The sequence below is a fragment of the Dermochelys coriacea genome, chromosome 1, assembly GCF_009764565.3.
Source record: "Dermochelys coriacea isolate rDerCor1 chromosome 1, rDerCor1.pri.v4, whole genome shotgun sequence".
Classification (NCBI taxonomy): domain Eukaryota; kingdom Metazoa; phylum Chordata; order Testudines; family Dermochelyidae; genus Dermochelys; species Dermochelys coriacea.
Genome location: NC_050068.2, coordinates 117,908,717 through 117,930,345, shown reverse-complemented (window position 1 = coordinate 117,930,345; position 21,629 = coordinate 117,908,717). Strand labels below are relative to the sequence as shown.

General features: G+C 42.1%; 1 protein-coding gene across 1 annotated transcript in view; it reads left to right on the top strand.

Moving 5' to 3' along the window:
- The window catches only part of NPAS2 (neuronal PAS domain protein 2), a 180,022-nt gene that overhangs the window by 156,061 nt on the left and 2,332 nt on the right, over nt 1-21,629 (top strand). Inside the window, 5 exon segments of the mRNA XM_038387626.2 lie at nt 1,588-1,734; nt 11,515-11,709; nt 18,397-18,485; nt 18,958-19,050; nt 20,396-20,576. Coding sequence (XP_038243554.1) covers nt 1,588-1,734; nt 11,515-11,709; nt 18,397-18,485; nt 18,958-19,050; nt 20,396-20,576 — 705 coding nt within the window.

Genomic DNA, 21,629 nt, shown 5'->3' with positions numbered 1-21,629 from the left:
AATATGCTGTACAGACTCACCAATACCAGACTGCCCTTTGATTCTCCTCCTCCCCCACCCCTTGGAACTGTAAAGAATGGGTTCTATCAAATGGTCAGGCTCAGTTTGATTTACTAATCAAAGATGAGGCATCTAAGATCACAGAGCACAAACAGAAAAAGGTGATGCTCATCGATACTGGGGTCCAGTCTGCCACTCACCCTGTCCCAATCTGTGTTACAATCTATGGATCTTTTATAGACCCCTTTTTTAATCACATACAAATTATGGTTAGAAATGTCACCATTGATGTCAGTAAAAAGAAAAGGAGTACTTGTGGCACCTTAGAGACTAACAAATTTATTAGAGCATAAGCTTTCGTGAGCTACAGCTCACTTCATCGGATGCATTTGGTGGAAAAAACAGAGGAGAGATTTATATACACACACACAGAGAACATGAAACAATGGGTTTATCATACACACTGTAAGGAGAGTGATCACTTAAGATAAGCCATCACCAACAGCAGGGGGGGGAAGGAGGAAAACCTTTCATGGTGACAAGCAGGTAGGCTAATTCCAGCAGTTAACAAGAATATCAGAGGAACAGTGGGGGGTGGGGTGGGAGGGAGAAATACCATGGGGAAATAGTTTTACTTTGTGTAATGACTCATCCATTCCCAGTCTCTATTCAAGCCTAAGTTAATTGTATCCAGTTTGCAAATTAATTCCAATTCAGCAGTCTCTCGTTGGAGTCTGTTTTTGAAGCTTTTTTGTTGAAGTATAGCCATTCTTAGGTCTGTGATCGAGTGACCAGAGAGATTGAAGTGTTCTCCAACTGGTTTTTGAATGTTATAATTCTTGACGTCTGATTTGTGTCCATTCATTCTTTTACGTAGAGACTGTCCAGTTTGGCCAATGTACATGGCAGAGGGGCATTGCTGGCACATGATGGCATATATCACATTGGTAGATGCGCAGGTGAACGAGCCTCTGATAGTGTGGCTGATGTGATTAGGCCCTATGATGGTATCCCCTGAATAGATATGTGGACAGAGTTGGCAACGGGCTTTGTTGCAAGGATAGGTTCCTGGGTTAGTGGTTCTGTTGTGTGGTGTGTGGTTGCTGGTGAGTATTTGCTTCAGATTGGGGGGCTGTCTGTAAGCAAGGACTGGTCTGTCTCCCAAGATCTGAGAGAGCGATGGCTCGTCCTTCAGGATAGGTTGCCACAAGTACTCCTTTTCTTTTTGCGAATACAGACTAACACGGCTGCTACTCTGAAACCATTGATGTCAGTGAATCTGTCTAGACTTAAGTACTAAAGTACCATCTGATGATTAATAAGATAACAAAGAACCACCTTCAGGATGAGATCAATGTAATCTGGGGTAATATCGATGAAGCTCTATCATTTGAACAGATATGCCTGAGATGGAAAATAGAAAAGAAGATTCCATGGTGTCCAGATGTTAGCATATATAAAAAATATAATTTGACTACTTTTTGCAAACAAGAAACCAAGCACTACATACAGAATACAATAGCATAGAGCACAATTCTTACCATAATGACAAGAAAGAGACATGGTTATTTGTTTTCTCTTTTTAAGTTCTCGGCACAATTTAACATGTTCCAGACCATCAAGGAACAGCTGGAGCAGCGAACTCGGATCCTGCAGGCCAACATTCGGTGGCAGCAGGAAGAGCTCCATAAAATACAGGAACAGCTCTGCTTGGTCCAAGATTCCAGTATACAAGTGAGTAATATCAGTGTCATCACAAGAGGCAAACAGACCGTTTTCAGACTCTGTATTTCTTAGTGTGGGCTATTTTCATTTTATTTGCAGAGTCAAAGAAATCTGAACTTGAGAAAACTAATACATCAGGAGCCTGTCAGTCACAAAAATCAAGACATGCTAAGGGCTGTCTGTATAGGAGGGCTTGTCCCAGCAGTCACAAGAAGAAATGGAAGGGCTGATGGTCTTTCAGATTAGTATTCCATATATTGGAGTATTTTATCTATTGAGACTTCAGAATGAGCAGTTCTCATCAAATGGTGTTCAGGCTGTGACAATGAAATCATCACTGCTTTGATGGGGTCTTTGTTTCACCAGCTTCTATTCACTTTTTGCTTCAAGTTAAAGCTACTAGTCCTCAGTATCAAGTTGAACAGCTCTGCGTCTGCCTACATCCCTTCCGTACTCTTCTCCACTCCAAACCCTGCATATGCTCCACCCAAGCTTGTTTCTTTCACTCACTCCCAAATTTGTGACTACTTGCATTCCACCTTCCCCTCTGGGAAGTGCATCACAAATAACATTTGCCAAACACCTTTCCTGGCCTTCAAAAAACTGCTGAAGAAACCACCTGTCCCACAAAATCTTCCATCTGTAAAGTGCACACCCCAGTTTGTGTTTACCTTCAGACTGAAACTTCATTGGACCTAGGAGTCTTATCTTTACCTGTATCTACTATACTATATAAACAATACAGTACAACTCACGTATCATTAACTACTAGTGGAGACATTGCCCAGAATCTCAGATTGTTTCTGGAGGAGGAATTACTGCTATCTTCCTGATAATTTAACTAAGAATATTGGGTCAAATCATCCTTGATATTGGTGTTGCACTGGGGATGAATTTGTCCCATTCTGATTATCATATTGATAGGATTATGGGCACACAAACCCCAAACTCACATCACAAAATTAATTAATAGCCAAGTAGCATTGTAAACATTCAGGGTGAAATCCTGGCCCTCTTGAAGTCAATGGGAGTTTTGGATTTCACCCATAGTCAGCAACTATAAAAAATCACTTCATACAATGTCACACATTAAATAAATTTGGGTTTGTAGGTTTCTGTGATTAAGAGGTTAATAGTCCCATATCAGAAATCCTGTTACTTAAGTCATTCATTTAGAATCTATGGTGGTGATGTTTTTGTTATTGTAAATATAGTAACATAGCAACCACAAACCCCATCCAGGACTGAAGGCCCTTGTCGTTGGAACTGCACAAACATATAGGAAGACATATATCAGTGTACATCTTCAGTGCCTTGATTTTGATAAATAGGAAATGAAAGCCTCTCTGCAATTAACTGGTCTCTCAGTTCAGAATCCTGGCACACTTCTGAAAGCTGTTGTTATTATACGTAGCAAAAGGATGATCTCCCTTTCTCCCTGTAATTGGGCACATTGCATTACTCTCTCATGCTCAAGTCTTAAATATTCATATGCACTGATCCAATGTTTGCATAATTTAGAAAAAAAGTGGCAGATCACAACACGGTTTCCTCAAATATGGGAAATTGATACTATTTTCACTAGAATTTTTCAATGCACAAGATGATACCTTCACAGAGAGGAGGAAGATTGTGGTAACCAAAAGACCATGGGCCAGATTCTCAACAGTGCCCACAGAGACCAAACGCAGAGAACATGGAGGCCATCTGGGTGCCTGTTTTGAGGGGATTAAAGGGCAGTGGAACCCTGAACTAAAAAATTACCCCAATCCTATGCTGCCCAGCCCCAGCATAAGTTTAAAGATGCTGAATTGCTCTCTAATTTATACCACTGACATATGGTCCCTCAGTGGAGGATATACTAGACTAGACCAAGCGGCATGTATTTTCAATATCCTGAGACTGGCCACAAAGGTTTTATTTCCAAAGATCTTACCCAGAATGCTTTGGCCTACCAGTCCAGCTCTGAATAATTTCTTGCCTGTGTGGTTTGTTTCTCATTTGGTTCTGCTGTACGATGGTAGAGCAGAATCTTTACTGTGCTCTCAGCCATGCTTTGCCTACCTCTTTCCCCTCATCAGCCATGTGGGGCACAGACCCTCCATAGCCTCCCACAGGTCCAGCCCTAAAGGAAGAGATTCACATTGGAGCCAGGCAGCAGAACAGCAGATGGTGAGCGTGGGGCCTAAAATTTCACCTCCGGAGCACAGGACTGAGCTCTTCTGGGCACATACCTCCAGTGGCTACGCCACCAATGACCATGGCACAGATGCCTTTGTACTTCCCCCAGGACAGAGCAGCAACTGGAGGAGCAATACTCAGAGCAGGGGTGGGCAAACTTTTTGGTCTGAGGGCACATCGGGTTTTGGAAATTGTATGGAGGGCCAGTTAGGGGAGACAGTGCCTCCCCAAACAGCCAGGCGTGGCTCAGCCTCTGCCTCCTATTCCCCTTTCCCCCCCCCGCTTCTCACCCCCTGACGCCCCCCGACCATGACCCCTGCCTCATCCACCACCACCCCCACTCCATGTCCCCTGACCACCCCCAGAACCCCCACCCTGACTGCCCTCTGCCGCCCCATCCAACCCCTCCTCTCATTCCTGACTGCCCCCCCGGGACCCCTGCCCCATCCAACCACCCCTTCTCCCTGACTGCCCCCGGAACCCCTGCCCCGACTGCCCCCCGCCACTCTATCCAACCTCCCTTCCTTCCTGACTGCCCCCCATGACCCCTGCCCCCATTCACCCCCCCCCCATTCCCCACCCTCTGACTGCCCCGGCCCCTAACCACATCCCCACCTCCTGACCACCCCCCCCCCGAACTTCCCTGCCCTCTATCCAACCCTCCGCTCCCTGCACCCTTACCGCACTGCCTGGAGCTTCGGTGGCTGGCAGCGCTACAGCCGCGCTGCCCAGCTGGAGACAGCCACGCCACCACGCAGCACAGAGCACTGGGTCAGGCCGGGCTCTGCAGCTGCGCTGCCCCAGGAGCTCGTAGCCCCGCTGCCCAAAGCATTGTGCCGGCGATGCAGTGAGCTGAGGCTGCGGAGGGAGGGGGAACAGCGTGGGAGGGGCCGGGGGCTAGCCTTCCAGGCCAGGAGCTTAGGGGCCGGGCAGGAGGGTCCTGCGGGTTGGATGTGGCCCGCGGGCCATAGTTTGCCCATCTCTGACTCAGAGCATTTGAGGGCTGGGAGCACTCTGACATTGGCACTGACCATTTTCCAGTTGAGTAAGGGTGCACCTAGACTTCATCAAGCTAGTGTGCTACAAATAGCAAAGTAGCAGCAGTGGCATGGGTGGCAACATGAGCTTTCTGCTGAAGTACAATCCTGTCCAAGATCCTAGGTACGTACTCAGGCTGTTATCACATCCTGCTGCCGGCGCCACTGCGGCTATACTACTATTTTTAGCACACTAGCTGGATGAAACCTAGCACATGTATGTCTGCTCAAGCTGGAAATCACACCTCCAGCTGCAGTGCAGACATACCCTGTGGAGGGAGACTTGTGTGGTGGGAAGATTGGAGAGTAAACTGGCGATTCACTGGGAGTTGTGGAGAACTGTACCTTTAAGAGCTCTGGCAAGAGCCAGTTGGAACTAGCTGCTGTGTCATGGAGAGATTCATATTAGGCAATGCTGATCAGTTAGACTTTGAACACTGATTGAAACAGGCCTTTGTTAGATGCCTTGGCTCAGAGTGCTCACTGAAGGACAAAGCCCCAGACTGGAGGGGTGGGCGGAGATTGGGGTAATGGAGAAGGGGTGATTTGGCCATTATCTTTGAAAACTCATGACGATTGTGGGAGGTCCCAGACAACTGGAAAAAGGCTAATGCAGTGCCCATCTTTAAAAAAGGGAAGGAGGAGGATCCTGGGAACTACAGGCCAGTCAGCCTCACCTCAGTCCCTGGAAAAATCATGGAGCAGGTCCTCAAGGAATCAATTCTGAAGCACTTAGAGGAGAGGAAAATGATCAGGAACAGTCAGCATGGATTCACCAACGGCAAGTCATACCTGACTAATCTAATTGCCTTCTATGACGAGATAACTGGCTCTGTGGATGAGGGGAAAGCAGTGGACATGTTGTTCCTTGACTTTAGCAAAGCTTTTGACACTGTCTCCCACAGTATTCTTGCCAGCAAGTGAAAGAAGCATGGGCTGGATGAATGGACGATAAGGTGGATAGAAAGCTGGCTAGATTGTCGGGCTCAATGGGTAGTGATCAATGGCTCCATGTCTAGTTGGCAGCCGGTATCAAGCGGAGTGCCCCCAGGGTCGGTCCTGGGGCCGGTTTTGTTCAATATCTTCATTAATGATCTGGAGGATGGTGTGGATTGCACCCTCAGCAAGTTTGCAGATGACACTAAACTGGGAGGAGAGGTAGATTCGCTGGAGGGTAGGGATAGGATACAGAGGGCCCTAGACAAATTAGAGGATTGGGCCAAAAGAAATCTGATGAGGTTCAACAAGGACAAGTGCAGAGTCCTGCACTTAGGACGGAAGAATCCCATGCACCGCTACAGACTAGGGACCAAATGTCTAGGCAGCAGTTCTACAGAAAAGGACTGAGGGGTCACAGTGGACGAGAAGCTGGATATGAGTCAACAGTGTGCCGTTGTTGCCAAGAAGGCCAGTGGCATTTGGGGCTGTATAAGTAGGGGCATTGCCAGCAGATTGAGGGACGTGATCGTTCCCCCCTATTCGACATTGGTGAGGCCTCATCTGGAGTTCTGTGTCCAGTTTTGGGCCCCACACTACAAGAAGGATGTGGAAAAATTGGAAAACATCCAGTGGAGGGCAACAAAAATGATTAGGGAACTGAAACACGGCTTATGAGGAGAGGCTGAGAGAACTGGGATTGTTTAGTCTGCGGAAGAGAAGAATGAGGGGGGATTTGATAGCTGCTTTCAACTACCTGAAAGGGGGTTCCAAAGAGGATGGATCTAGACTGTTCTCAGTGGTAGCACATGACAGAACGAGGAGTAATGGTCTCAAGTTGCAGTGGGGGAGGTTTAGGTTGGATATTAGGCAAAACTTTTTCATTAGGAGGGTGGAATGCGTTACCTAGGGAGGTGGTGGCATCTCCTTCCTTAGAAGATTTTAAGGTCAGGCTTGAGAAAGCCTTGGCTGGGATGATTTACTTGGGGATTGGTCCTGCTTTGAGCAGGGGGTTGGACTAGATGATCTCCTGAGGTCCCTTCCAACCCTGATATTCTATGATTCTATGATTTCTTAGTCCAGGATTCCACTGCCCTTCAACCCTCTCAAAACGAACACACACACATGCGCACTTGAGATGTGTGCAGTACCACTAACCTATGACTGGGGCCTTTGCCTTTGAGGGATGCTGCAATGATAATAGTAATAATGGTGCCTGTAATGCTCCTGAGGCTGACTTTGTGCCTGGGCATTCTTCCATGTTTTCTAAAGGTTAATAGGGGATGCTGTCCTTAACTAAAGGAATAAAATAGTAATACCAGGAATTATCATAATGTTATTCAGATTCTATGGACTAAATTTCAAAAATTGCTTCTAATTTTTGAACCTGCAGTTTTGTTCCACTTGTAAACAGTTAATTTAGAAAGTGAATGGCTTGCTTTGCAGTGTCAGTTTCATTTGTTCTTCTTCGAGTGCTTGCTTAGGTCAGTTCTATGCTAGGTGTGTGCGCGCCCACATGCACAGTTGCTGGAGATTTTTCCTCTAGTGGTATCCTAGCGCCCCCTGGAGCCTCAAGCTCATGCGCCGGTATAAGGGGCACTGCCAGCCCCACGCCCTCTCAGTTCCTTCTTACCACCTGTGATGGTTGCTGGGATGTCTCCTGTGATTGCAAGCTTCCTAGTATTATTTTCTATGGACTTTCTTGGACTCATTCTTGTTGTAAATTAGTTCAGTTAGCTGTACTTGCTTAGTTAGCTAGGGTCCCACCTGGGACGTCGTCCCAGGGACAAGGCATACCCTGGTCCCCTGGTTTGAAACCATATGCTTCCTGTCACAAGCTGATGCCAGTGAGTGACCCACATATGAGCTTCTTAAAGTGCCTCGGGGAAGCTTACATCAAGTAAAAGTGCAGGATCTGCAAGGGCTTCAGGCCACACATACTTAAGGACAAGGTGGGATATTCATTTGAAGGTCCTGTTAATGGAAGCAGCACTTCGTAGGTCAGGTAGGGAGATGTTTGAATTCGATTATCCCTGTCCATCATTGATTGTACCCATAAAATTGGATGCAAATGGAGGGGAGTTACTATCACACAGGTTTCTGTATCTGTTTGAGTGGAATATGCCATATAGAGAACACAGCATGCTACATGTTGTAAGCATGGAGGGACTTCCTTCTGCTCCCTGGAATACAGCCTCCACTTTCTCCCTTCAGCTCTCTCACTGGCATTCCCCATTTTCATCCTTCCATGATGAATAACAGATAGCTCTGTGGAGAAACTAGCCCTATTTTCATTTCATACACTGGATCTTCAGAACTATAGTGCAGAAGTCAGCCAAGCAATATTCTCTCAATTGGAGAGATGTTGAGCCCAGTACTGTGTATTAGTAACTGTTTCCAAGAGCCCTGTGTGATGAAAAATGAACTAGCAGGAGGGCTCTGGTCCTTGGACAAAAGTATTAAAAAACTCTTTATGTCTCTTTTACTGCTTTTACTGACAAATGAAAATACAGGAGCAGTAAGTATAATCTCAGATGTCTGAAAGGATGCAGTGCCTGTTCCAGGTTTAAAAATAGTCTAGTTAATGACTAGCACATCCAGAGAAAGGCAGAAGGGCTGAATGTGACCAGCATGCTAGAATTACAGATGAGAACATCAATACCCACAAAGAATTTGCAAGTCGGTCTCTTGAAGGTAAATGAATCTTTGGCTCTTAGTGCTATGCCTTTCATTAGCGTCCATTTTACCAAAACTATAGTATTGATAAAAGATGCTGGCTTGATAGACCTGGAGAGTAAAAACTTCTGATTTTCTACAGAACAGCGAGAGTCGAACAGTGGCAGTTCAAGCTTTCTCATATTGCCTTGCCAATGTGATTCAGGTATGAGGTGGAGGAAATCCCTCTAGGAATGAGAGGGCAGCTGTGCTTCCATGTCCATTCGCTCCTTGGCTGATTGGCTGAGAATGCTAACAAGGTGGCCAATTAAGAAAGATTTGCAAGATGCTTCTCCTGACCTCGCACTCTGCAAAACAGTCCTGAGACATGTCATTATATGCAGTTCAGAGATGGCATTGCTAGTTTATCTATTTGGATGTGCTCAGTCTGAGAAGTGTTTCTTTCTACTTTGTGAGATTTTAGTAGTTATTTTATGCTGTGCTATCACTGTATTTAAAAGGAACCCAGATAGGGCTACCATAAATTAAATATTTTGTGAAAAAATTACTGGTAAATGTTGTACCAAGTATATAATGTTTTCTTGTTTTTAAGTTTAACTAGCAAATTGAAATATCCACTGCACCTGCATGACCAGTGTTCTGATCCTCTTTAGTGAAGCCCTTTGAACTGATGATTAAGAACCCCAGATTAATTTAGCATCTTTTAATGAGCTATGTTTCAAAAAATAAAACACTCTGAGCTAATTTCAGACCTCCTGTGAGCAGGCCACAATTCCATTACGTGACCTATTTGTATTTAATACAAACTTTTTTGAAGGTGTCATCGGCCTATAGAAAAACTGCCACAAGGACAGTTACTTTACTTCTAGCTTTTAATTTAGAGGTTTGTAATTCAAATGTAACTTTTTCTCTGAGCTAAAACTTGGCATAAAAGAGGTCAGGTTGGGAGTGGATCTTTTTTTCAATAAAAATAATATAGACATTTTAAACTAACATAATTTAATGGACAAATAATATGTATTTTAAAAATTAGGTAAATATGTACTTATACGATGCATCAAAACATACTTACACAAAGGAAACACAATTTACCATGTCAGCTCTGTGTGTTGTCTTTCCAAAAAAGGAAGTGTAAGAGATGTGACAGATTAGGGAATTGGTAATACAAGGTGTACGTTACTGGACATACCTCAGATGCGTTGTGAGGAATGAGGCTGATAAGGAGTTGAGATTCTGATTTCACTTAAACCAAGGTAAATCACGAGTAACTACACTGAAGTTAAATAGTTTTACGTAAGTATAAAACTGGTGTGAAATCAGAATCTGACCCAAGAATGCCTTCTGCTATATACTGGTAAGTGCAGCTATGTCATGCAGCCTCTGATGTGGCATGTCAATCTCTGACTAGGTTTTAAACACTATAAAGACAACTTGCAACATTAATAAGATACTGTTTAAAATGATGGCTTTGTTTTCTGTATTACTGTAGCAGAAGAAATAGCCCCTAGAAAAACAAAAGAAACTGCAACTTTTAAGACTGCATCACTTTGCAGTAAAATAAGTAGTGTCAAATTGTTTACAGAAACACTGAGTAGATAACAGGTGCTCTGTTAGCTTTTTGTCATAATACTTTAAGTGCCCCCTCATGACCTGGCCGGGCGTAACACCTGGAGGTAGGTTTCAGAGTAGCAGCCGTGTTAGTCTGTATTCGCAAAAAGAAAAGGAGTACTTGTGGCACCTTAGAGACTATCAAATTTATTAGAGCATAAGCTTTTGTGAGCTACAGCTCACTTCATCGGATGCATTTGGTGGGAAAAAAAAACAAACCTGGAGATAGTTATCTGACTGGAAGTTAGACCAAAGTATAGTGCTCACCAGTTTATTAAGGCTTGATCTACATTTAAAAGTTATGTTGGCATAGCTCTGCTGGTCAGGGGCATGAACAAACCACACCCCTGATCCACATAGTTATGCTGACCTACCCCCCAGTGTAAATGCAGCTATGTTGAGGGAAGAGTGCTGCTGCCGATATAGCTGATATCATTGCAGGAGTAGGGGGTGTTTCTTTCTATTTGAGAACCCACAGCAGTTCTCAAACTGTGGGTTGGGACCCCAAAGTGGGTCACGACCCCATTTTAATGGGGTCGTCAGGGCTGGCATTAGACTTGCTGGGGCCTGGGGCTGAAGGCGAAGCCTGAGCCTCACCGCCAGGGGCCAAAGCCCAAAGGCTTCAGCCTTGGGCAGCAGGGCTCAGGTTACAGGTCCCTCACCTGGGCCTGAAGCCCTGGGGTTTGGCTTTGCCTGCTCCTACCAGCCTGGGGCAGGCTCAGGCTTCAGTCCCCCCTCCCTGGAGTCATGTAGTAATTTTTGTTGTCAGAAAAGGGTTGCAGTGCAATGAAGTTTGAGACTCTGTGTCCATGCTAGGGGGCTATGCCAGCATAACTGCTGACATTGGCTCCGTAGAGTAGACATAGCCGTACATATCTTTTCAGTGACAAGGCCCAGCCAGGTAACATTGGGAACTTGTGCCTGGCTGTGACATCATTAAAAAGACTCAGCCAGATGGTCCTTTATGGTGTTGAACTATAGGAGACAAATTTGAAAGCAGCATCAGCTTTCTTTGCTAAAAAGAGAGGCCAAGGATTGAATGGGCACAGAATTACTCTCCTGTCCCCACAGGTGGTCCCTCCAGAACAGTTAATGCCCATTGAACTGCTGCTACAATCCTGTGCCTTGCTGTGTGTAGAGAGGACTTCAGCCTTCGGGCAGCATTCATGAGCAGTGAATATACTTAAAAAAAAATAAAAAATAGACTGCACAATGTATAGTCTAAAAAGGACATATGATTCACAATTAAATATAGCACAATGGTAATTAATTAAGAAATATTATGATCTCCCTTTTAGGATACGATATCTTATTTCAAAGAAAGAAAAAAAAGTTCTCTTCTTTTTTCCAGATGTTTTTACAGCAGCCAACAGTGTCCCTGAGCTTTAGCAACATACAGCAGCCAGATCCTCAGCAGCTACAGCAGAGGTCAAGGGTCATTTCTCAGCAGCAGCTTATCCCCAGTCCTCAACTTCAAAGGCAAATTGCATCTTCCCAAACAGCAAACCAACAAATATTAAGAGAGGCAAATGTGGTATCAAGCCAGGTAAATGTATTATTTCATTACAAAGAAATGAATGTGGATACAAGCCACTGAAGTCATTACTGAATGATCACAGTAATGACATCAGTATTGTAAATAGAAATGTGTGGCCTTTTTTATCTTTCCTTCTAAACAAAAGCTTCTTCCCACAGCTTTCTACTTTTACTTTACGATCTGATTTTTTTAAAGATCTAAACCAGGAACATTATGCAGCCAGCTTGTTTCTGTTTTAAAACTGAACAGGGGAGTATGTGGAGACCTGTTTTTCTTTTATTGTTCATGAAAGGTGCCAGGTTGACAACCACAGAGGCTGGCAGTATCTGCAACAGCAGGACAACCTTTCCAGCACCAAAAAAGTGCTTTAACCTTGTCCTGGTAGCTAGTTCGCTGAAATGCCCAGTCAGTCATGGCCTGAGACCATCAACACAGCCTATTTATGGCCAGTTATGATTGTGTATTGTTGATGTGTTCGGCTTGCCCATAAGGAACTAAACTGAAACCCCATCATCTTACAAGAGAAACAGAGTCCAGCCCAAAGAAATAAAATTAAACTGTATTAAAATTAAGATTTAATTAAATTTAAAAAATAATTTTAAATTAAATTAAATTAAAATTAAACTCTAACTATTAGTAACTGAGAGCTGTGATTCTACGAGTATACTCACTGTAGTTATCTTTCTGTCTTATTGCAGGGCTTTCTCTGCATTTCCATTGTTCCTTCTTCAGCATAATCCCAGCACAAACCCCTGTTTCTGTTAACCCGCTACTGCTATTCGGTGAACACATTTACAACTTTACCTTCAAATCACGTAGTTGTATCTCTTAACCTCCTGTGCCCCTGTATTATAACAAGTCTATTAAAATAAAATGCTACCATGGTTTATAATCATAAAAAAAATCAGGGTTGATAAAAATCAATGATTTTTTTAATAAAAAAATTGGATTTTTTTAATTTAAATCAGATTGTTTTGAAAAAATGCTTTTTGAGGAAAAAACCTATCTAAAGATAGTTTTAATTAAGATACATTATAGCTCAAAACTGGCAAAGAGTCCTGTGGCACCTTATCGACTAACAGACGTATTGGAGCATAAGCTTTCATGGGTCAGACATCTGACGAAGTGGGTATTCACCCATGAAAGCTTACGCTCCAATATGTGTTAGTCTACAAGGTGCCACTGGACTCTTTGCCGCTTTTACAGATCCAGACTAACACGACTACCCCTCTAATATTATAGCTCAAAGATATCTCATCATGGAATAGGGATTATAAATTTGAATTCTATAGTATGAGACAATATATTCGTGTAATGTTTAAGAAAAGTTTTGTAATGAGTTCCAATAGTTCATGGATTAGGGACCCAATCTTATGGGGTTCCAAGGGCTTTTGTATAGATTATTTAGGTTAATCTTTCAATATACCCAATGGGGCTCAGTGTTCAGTCTAGAAGATACCATCAGAGATGCTTAGTGTTGCAGTTCTCAAACTGTGGATGTGTGTCCCCAGAGATAACATGCTTGTTAACAGGAAAAATGTTTTTAAATGAATAAATAAATAATATATAGAGGTGAGAAATTACGGACCTCAACCCTATTGTCCCTCTGCATATTTGTATACCCAGAGTCAATCCCTTACCTCTCTCTAAAAGTACAAAGTTTCCAAAAGTTCAATGAATAGAAGATTGTTGGGGGAAGAATAGATCTGGACAAGGAGAAGAAGTTTGGAGATAAATGTGGGAAGGGAGGGACAGGCAGTAGAAACAAAAGTGAAACTGATTGAGCAGCATTTTCCAGAAGTCTTGAGATCTTTCTGAATATAGCCTTCATTGATTTGAAATCTACAATACCATTCTCTCATTAGAAGGGAAAACCTATAATGGCAGCAGGCCGTAAAAGAGACCCAGTTTGGAAATATTTTAATGAAGTTCCTCTACCTGTGGGTAAGACAGCCATGCTTGCAAAATGCAAACAGTATAACAAAGAAATACAAGGCCTGGTTGCCCAAATGAAACAACATGATGAGAAGTGTTCCTTCTCAAGAGGAAGCTGCGTTGAAGATGATGAAAGGAACATGTCTGAACATGCAGGATCTTCAGGTTGGTAATTTTTTTTATTTCATACTTCTTTCTTAAGGACTGTCTGTCTTCCTTCTGGACTATTCTTGAATTCTCATGTTTGAGCAAAAAATTTAGTTGTTACTCTATGGTACTATTTTAGATGCAGTTGTGATAAAAAAATAAAATAGCTGAAATAGGCAGATCTTCCTTTCACGATTTAACCTTTAAAGTAATACTGAGTATTAGTAAATGTAATGAGTAATACTGAATGAGCAGTATTAAATAACTGCATTGACTTATTTTTTTTAGGAGAATCCATCCTCAACATGCAGGATTCTGAAGAGTATCCACCTTCAAGATCAGCATCATTTTCTGTAGTTTCAGAGTTATCTGCCAGTGATAGTGTGTCAGTTACATCATGTATATCACATAGCCACGGTATATCACCTGTAGCAAAAAGAAAAAAAAATCTCCATCATCCAGAAACAACCATAGAGATGTTTGTGATAAGAACCAGCAGATTACAAAAAGAGGTAATTGATGAAAAAATTGCCCGATTTGTTTATGCAACAAACTCTCCTTTCCGTATGATTGAGAACTCATGCTTCATTAACTTGGTTCAGTCATTAAGACCAAGATACAGTCCACCCAACATAGAAGATGTCACAGGCAAATTGCTGGATAAAGTGTATGAAAGAGAAATTGAGAAGTGTGCAAAAGGTCTTAGAGGGTGAAATTGTTAACCTGAGTCTTGATGGGTGGAGCAATGTCCACAATGATCCTGTTGCATGTGTTTGTGTGACAACAGAAGAAGAGAATGTCTTCCTTACAGAAACAATTGATACATCAGGAAACGCACAGAAAGCAGAATACTTACAAGAAGTAGCAGTAAAAGTTATAACAAACTGAAAAAAAATTAAAATGTCTAGTACTCATCTTGGTCACAGACAATGCTGCCAATGTATCCAAGATGAGAAGAAATTATTTAGAAGAGAGTGAAGAGAGTCCCAAGCTAATAACGTAGGGTTGCAGTGCTCAATTGATGCACCGCCTAGCCAAAGACTTCAGTGTTCCAGAAATAAAGGGTAATGTTGTTGAAACTGCAAAATACTTCCATAACAACCACTTTGCAGCAGCTGCTCTGAAAAAAGTGGGAGGAACCAAGCTAACTCTCCTACAAGATGTGCAATGGAACTCAGCAGTGGACTGTTTTGAGTACTGTATCAAGAACTGGCCTAATCTGATGACAGTTTGTGAACAAAATCGTGAAAAAAGAGATGACACTGCCACAGCCACAGTTCTCAACACTGGGCTTAAGAGAAATGTTGAACACATGCTGAGCACCCTGAAGCCTATATCTGTAGCCTTGAACAAAATGCAGGGAAATAACTGTTTTATTGCTGATGTTGTTGAAATTTGGAAGGAACTGAGTGAGAGCTTAAAAAGCGAAATATGCAATGACTGAGTTAAATTACAAGCATTAAAAAAAAAAATGAAACAAGCACTATCTCCAGCTCATTTTCTTGCCAATAGTCTCAATATTTGGGACCAGGGTCAAAACTTAACTGCTGAAGAAGAGGAGTTGCTATGACATGGACATCCAGCAATCATCCCTCCATAATGCCAACTATAATAAACTTCAGAGCTAAGGGTGAACCATTCAAGAAATATATGTTTGCTGATGATATTTTTAAGAAAGTCACACCAGTGAACTGGTGGAAGTCACTTAAGCACTTGGATTCAGAGACTGTTGAAGTGATAACCTCACTTTTAACAGCAGTAGCTTCTTCTGCCGGTGTAGAAAGAGTATTTTCTTCCTTTGGACTAATTCATTCCAAATTGAGAAATCGTTTGGGACCTGAAAAAGTAGGAAAGCTTGTTTTTCTTTTCCAGATTATGAACAAACAGGAAAATAAAAGTGAAGACGACTGAGTTAGCTGCATGCAGAAGTCAATATTTTAAGTTTCTCATGTTGACCTGGCTGACACAGTTGATTTAATTTTTTTTAATATTTTATTTAACTATTTTAGTTAAAAACAATTTTAAGAAAAACAAACCTGATTTTAAAAAACTTGAATGTTTAACTAAATTCAAAAATGCATATTCTTGTTTTATTAAAATATTATGTTTGCTGTTGAAGAAAAAAATCCAGAATGCATAACGTTTTTTTAGTTAAATAAAACAGTTTAAATGTCTGTCTGGTGATGTTCTCCTCTTAGAAAATCCTCCAAATATTAATGATTAACCTGCTGAACTGGAGATAGTTCACCTCTCAATGACTTCATAAATATCTGCTTCAATTACCTTTGGTAAATGAAATAACCAAACAATCATTCATTTTCTGATATAGCTGTAAAACTAATCTGAAAAGTTTTCAAAATAAATCACTTTTAAAAAGTATAGTGTGTACCTTCTAAAAATGAAACCTACATCTATCTCTGAGTTGTGAAGAATATGTATTAAGGTTATAACAACCAATAAGAATGCACTTTTATGTAGAAATCCATGATTAAATCGAGTCTTCCTGACTAATGATTTAAATCAATTTGATTTAAATCAATTCCACCCTGAAAAAATCCTTCTGTACATAGCAAGGTTCATTCCCATCACAGGGCTTTAATGACAATGGTGATCCCTTCTAATTTTGCTTTGGTGTTGTCTTGGGGGTTTCTGTGTTTCCAGAACCGGTTCTTAGAATTACAGGGCCTGCTTTGTTTTCACAGTACTCTGATTTCAGAGTCAAATACTCTGAAAAGTCTGTAAAATAAAACATGGTGAAATAGTTGTGGTGCAAATGTGAGGGTAATCGTGACGTTTCCCTCTGGTGTTGTCTGGACCAGTGATCTGCTAGGCCTCTCCAATCCTTGACTCTGAGAGCCAGCCTTACCCTGCACTGCTGTGAGAATCCCCACTCCTGGGTTGTTCACACACAGCGTCTGGCATGTAAGCTGCTCCCAGCTACTTGCAAGTGAATGACATGAGCCAATATCTCCAGTCCCAGAAACAACCCTAGGAACCCCAGTCTTGCAGTGTCCAGTTATACTCATTGGACGCTACAAGCTCATATAAGTTTGTCAATTTAATAAAGAAATTGATATGTACCAGGCTTGTTTTCCCACAGGGAGTCTCTGAAACTGCAAATCAAATGCACTCTTCAGGTAGAATAAACAAACAGGTTTATTAACTATAAAGGTAGATTTAAGTGATTATAAGTCAAAGCATAACAAGTCAGATTTGGTCAAATGAAATAAAAGCAAAACGCATTCTAAGATGATCTTAACACTTTCAGTGTCCTTACAAACTTAGATGCTTCCCACCACAGGGTTTTGTGGTGCCTCAGGGTCTGGCAAGATAGGTGTTCAGGGGGATCCTGCACATTGGCTGGCCCTTTGTGGAGTGGTCTCCCAACCCCAGAACTGTACATATGTAGAAAGAAAAGGAGTACTTGTGGCACCTTAGAGACTAACAAATTTATTAGAGCATAAGCTTTCGTGAGCTACAGCTCACTTCATCGGATGCATTTGGTGGCCCCACTGTATTTTCCAACAAATGCATCCGATGAAGTGAGCTGTAGCTCACGAAAGCTTATGCTCTAATAAATTTGTTAGTCTCTAAGGTGCCACAAATACTCCTTTTCTTTTTGCGAATACAGACTAACACGGCTGCTACTCTGAAACCTGTACATATGTAGGAAATCCAGCATCCCTTTTGGGATTACCCTGTGTTTCCTACTCCCAGCACTGAGTCCTTCCTTACCCGCAGAGGGCTGTGATCTGTGCTCTCTGGGCTAGGTGTGTTTACCCTTTGATCAGATTCACTTTTTCCCAGCAGCTTTCCCATAACTGCTCTCTGTGTTTCACCAGCCTGGGGGAGAACATCCCCTTCTCTGTCAGTTGGGTCATTTGCATTCTCACAAACTACCACCTGGCAATTTCCTGGTCTCAACTCCTCTGCTGTTACAGGCGTTGGAGCGGCATCTTGATGTAAAGAGACACAGTTACTTTCCAAAAACTTATCAGGAATAGCATCCTGGATTGGGGTACCCTCTGCCACCCTTTTCTCTGTCCCTGAGAAGTCAGCTGTGTGACTGCTCCCTTCCAGGAGGTCAGTTACACAGTTCCTTCTCAAAACCTGGGTCACAGGCTGAGTGCCTGGGTGCACAGAAGCTGACCCAGCCATCCTCCTATGCTTGTGTCACGTGATCACAGTAAGTGATTTTTAAGTCTTTCTCCAAAAACTGGCCAGGGATTACTTACCTTTCCTTGCCTACTTTCACTGTCTTTCCTGTCCTCACGCTGTACACTTGTTCTCAGACCCCAGTTTGCCCCCAGACTTCCAGGAAAACTACTGTAACGTACCAGATCAGGACATGTCAGTCATTCACTTCTCCTGCCCAAATAGCCCTTTCTATTCTGAAGTTCAATCAGAGTATATCACAAGGGTACCTCCTATAACACACTGTAGGTTTTGCTCATATATCCCCTGCCATAATAAAAATCGTGAGTGAGTGTGTGTGTTTTAAAAATTGTGGTCTAGGATCAGAAATCAATCAGAACTGCACAAGTAGGGTAGAACACCAGTCACTCATCCAGCAGCTTAGCTTCACAATTTACCAATTCCGCTGTGCTCCCACAGGCTGTGAACATGGCTCCATCTGCTGCTATAGCACAGGATAGCAACCAGTGTCATGCTAGTCCAGATTTCAGCCAGGATCGACAACTGAGGTAAATGATTTTTAATAAATTAATCAATTCTGCCCTGACAAAAAAGCTGTCTGTTTATCATTTTACTACATGATAAGTGAGGATTCTGAACACTAAGGAGGGTGAGGTATGTTAACAAGTTGTGGAGTGAAAGGTACTAGAACCGTATGTTCGCTGACCCCCGGGGGTCCGCAGACTATGTCTAAAGGGTCCGTGAAAGGTTGTCGTTACCATAGAACAGTGGTTTTCAACCTGTGGTCTGTGGACCATAGGGGGTCTGTGGACTATGTCCAAGATTTCCAAAGGGGTCCACACCTCCATTCAAAACTTTTTAGGGGTTCAATGAAAAAACATTGAAAATCACTGCACTAGAATGAAAATACAAATGCCTTGAAAGAAAAATGGGTTAAAAATCAATAGATCACCTAGAACTAGATTGTGACTTGGAATACATGTTCATGCAGTAATGTTAGTTCTCTTTTCCATGTGGAAGACTGTTGCTCAGCCAGCCTATTCAGCCAATGATGCCTGGTTCCTGTAATTCAAGACTCACTTCAGATATCAGCATGGCTGGACTCCAGGCTAAGTATGTTACTTATGAAAAATAAAGCACTGAAGTGACTTTTGAGAGCACATGGCCTTTTAGAATGAGATCTGCCAGTACTAGTAAACATCAATAGTGCATTTTTGTTCTGACTCTCTTTGAGTAAGAGGCTTCTAGGCAACTCTTTCTGGTCGGTTCAGTGTCTAAAATTACTATTGTGAGAAACAGAATGTGCTAGTGGGATTTTAGCAAGCCAAGAATATTTATTTGTTTCTCTCTCTCACATTTAGTACTTGTTCCAATGCTGAGTTTCTGATCTACCAAAATGAGTATGAGGAAATATACTAAATATCTGAGCTTAGCTTCAGTACTGACCCACCTTGAATTGCTAGGGCCTGATTCTTCTCTCACTCTAGTCTGACATCAGTGTAATCATAGAATCATAGAATCATAGAATATCAGGGTTGGAAGGGACCCCAGAAGGTCATCTAGTCCAACCCCCTGCTCAAAGCAGGACCAAGTCCCAGTTAAATCATCCTAGCCATGGCTTTGTCAAGCCTGACCTTAAAAACCTCTAAGGAAGGAGATTCTACCACCTCCCTAGGTAACGCATTCCAGTGTTTCACCACCCTCTTAGTGAAAAAGTTTTTCCTAATATCCAATCTAAACCTCCCCCATTGCAACTTGAGACCATTACTCCTCGTTCTGTCATCTGCTACCATTGAGAACAGTCTAGAGCCATCCTCTTTGAAACCCCCTTTCAGGTAGTTGAAAGCAGCTATCAAATCCCCCCTCATTCTTCTCTTCTGCAGACTAAACAATCCCAGCTCCCTCAGCCTCACATTGACATCAGTGGAGTTACTCCTGATTTACACAAGTGCAAGTAAGAGAAGAACCAGGTGCCCACATCTCGGTGCCACATCAGAATCTGCTAAATAAACCAAATTAATTTTCGTTCCTTCCAAATCAAAGAGGGAAACATAGTTGTGCTCAATTTCTCATTCACAGTCTTGTCCCTGGTTTTCATCTCTTCCTCCTCCCATTCCTTCCCCTGACCTTGTTCTGGAGGGTTTATAATCTGTACCAGGTTCAGAGATGGTTCACAACTGAACCTTATGTTAATCGGAGATCTCAGGAAACCTAAAAAGATGCAAGATTTTAGGCTGATAATTCATTAGCTGGCTTTCTTCCCTCTGAGTCAGTAATGAACCAGTTCCTCAACATATTGTTCAGGGAAACATGCAGCTGGAGGTGGCGTCTTTCAGATGGGGTTTGAAATTGAGGTCCCTATCATTAAAGGTCCTTTTTTAAGGATAAGGATTTTAGCCCTAGTACCCTAACATAACATCTGAGTTTTCAACAGTTTATTCTTGATTTTTTTAAATAGATATTCTCAAAACCAACAATTGTTTCAAAGTCTGGACCTGCAAACTTCCAGCAGCAGTTCACCTATAGTGCTGATGGGACAAGCAGTGTTACATCCAGGGTTTTCTGCATCACAGCCTTCTCAGACATCGTCTCTGCAACCTATGCAACTCCAGCAACAGCAGCAGCATTGCTACCTTCAGGTGGGCTAGAACAGAAAGGATAATACACAGTTTGTATCTGTGCCATAATATGCAAAGCAGTAAAGGAACTTACGATCTTTAGATGGCAGAACAAATGGGGTCTGACCATGCTCTCACCAAAGTCAGTGGAAGTTTTGCCATCAACGTCATTGGGCACATAACTGGGCATGTGCTACATAGATTTCTCTACTAAAGATGTTATAGTTTGCAAATGTCATAGACATTGAATAAGAACCCTGCAATGTTATGTGAACCTTTCAAACACACCAATTAAGCATTAAGGTAAGTCAAAATATTTAAAAAAACCAAACCAATACTGTAAATTGGAAAATTAATATGACAAACCCAAATGTACTTAAATCACAGTCAGAAAATTGTCATCATGGGCTTACACTTTAGTGTTTCTTTGATGCTGTATTAAATTTCCTCAGTTTATAAGTCAAAAGATGATTTTTCTAACTGCCTGTACCACAAATTTGAAATGAGATCTGAAAATCCAGCTTTTTTTTTTTTTACTGTCTTTTACATCATCACATTCTGCATTAAAATCTCTGAAGGTGGAACTTAGGTGATAGTGCTGTTGCTGATGTGCTAAGGCAAAACAGAATCCAGCTACCATAGTTGTTACTTTTAACATAGTCACATTTTTATCATAACAGCACATTAAGTAAAAAGAAAAGATTTAGCTTGGAAAAGGTTGGATTTAAGTGCTGGTATAATCAATGTATTTGTCCCATATAATTTTAACAATTTTAGAAGACTTCAAATAAGTAGGGCCAAATTTTACTCTCAGGTCCACCTCTTACTGAAGTCTTCAGAAAAATAAGAATGTTGTCTGAAACGGTAAACTGAAAGGGGGAGGGGGGGAAGAGGCAGAATGGAGCCTATAGGCCAAATTCTGCACTCTGCTCACGTCTACAACTTCCACTGAGTTGAGTGCAACGCTGGAAATGACTGTATATGAAACATCAGATCACTTTATTTAACAGTTTTCGATGCATGTCAGGGAAAGGACTTTAACAGTGGTGAGGAACAGAACATTATACAATGATT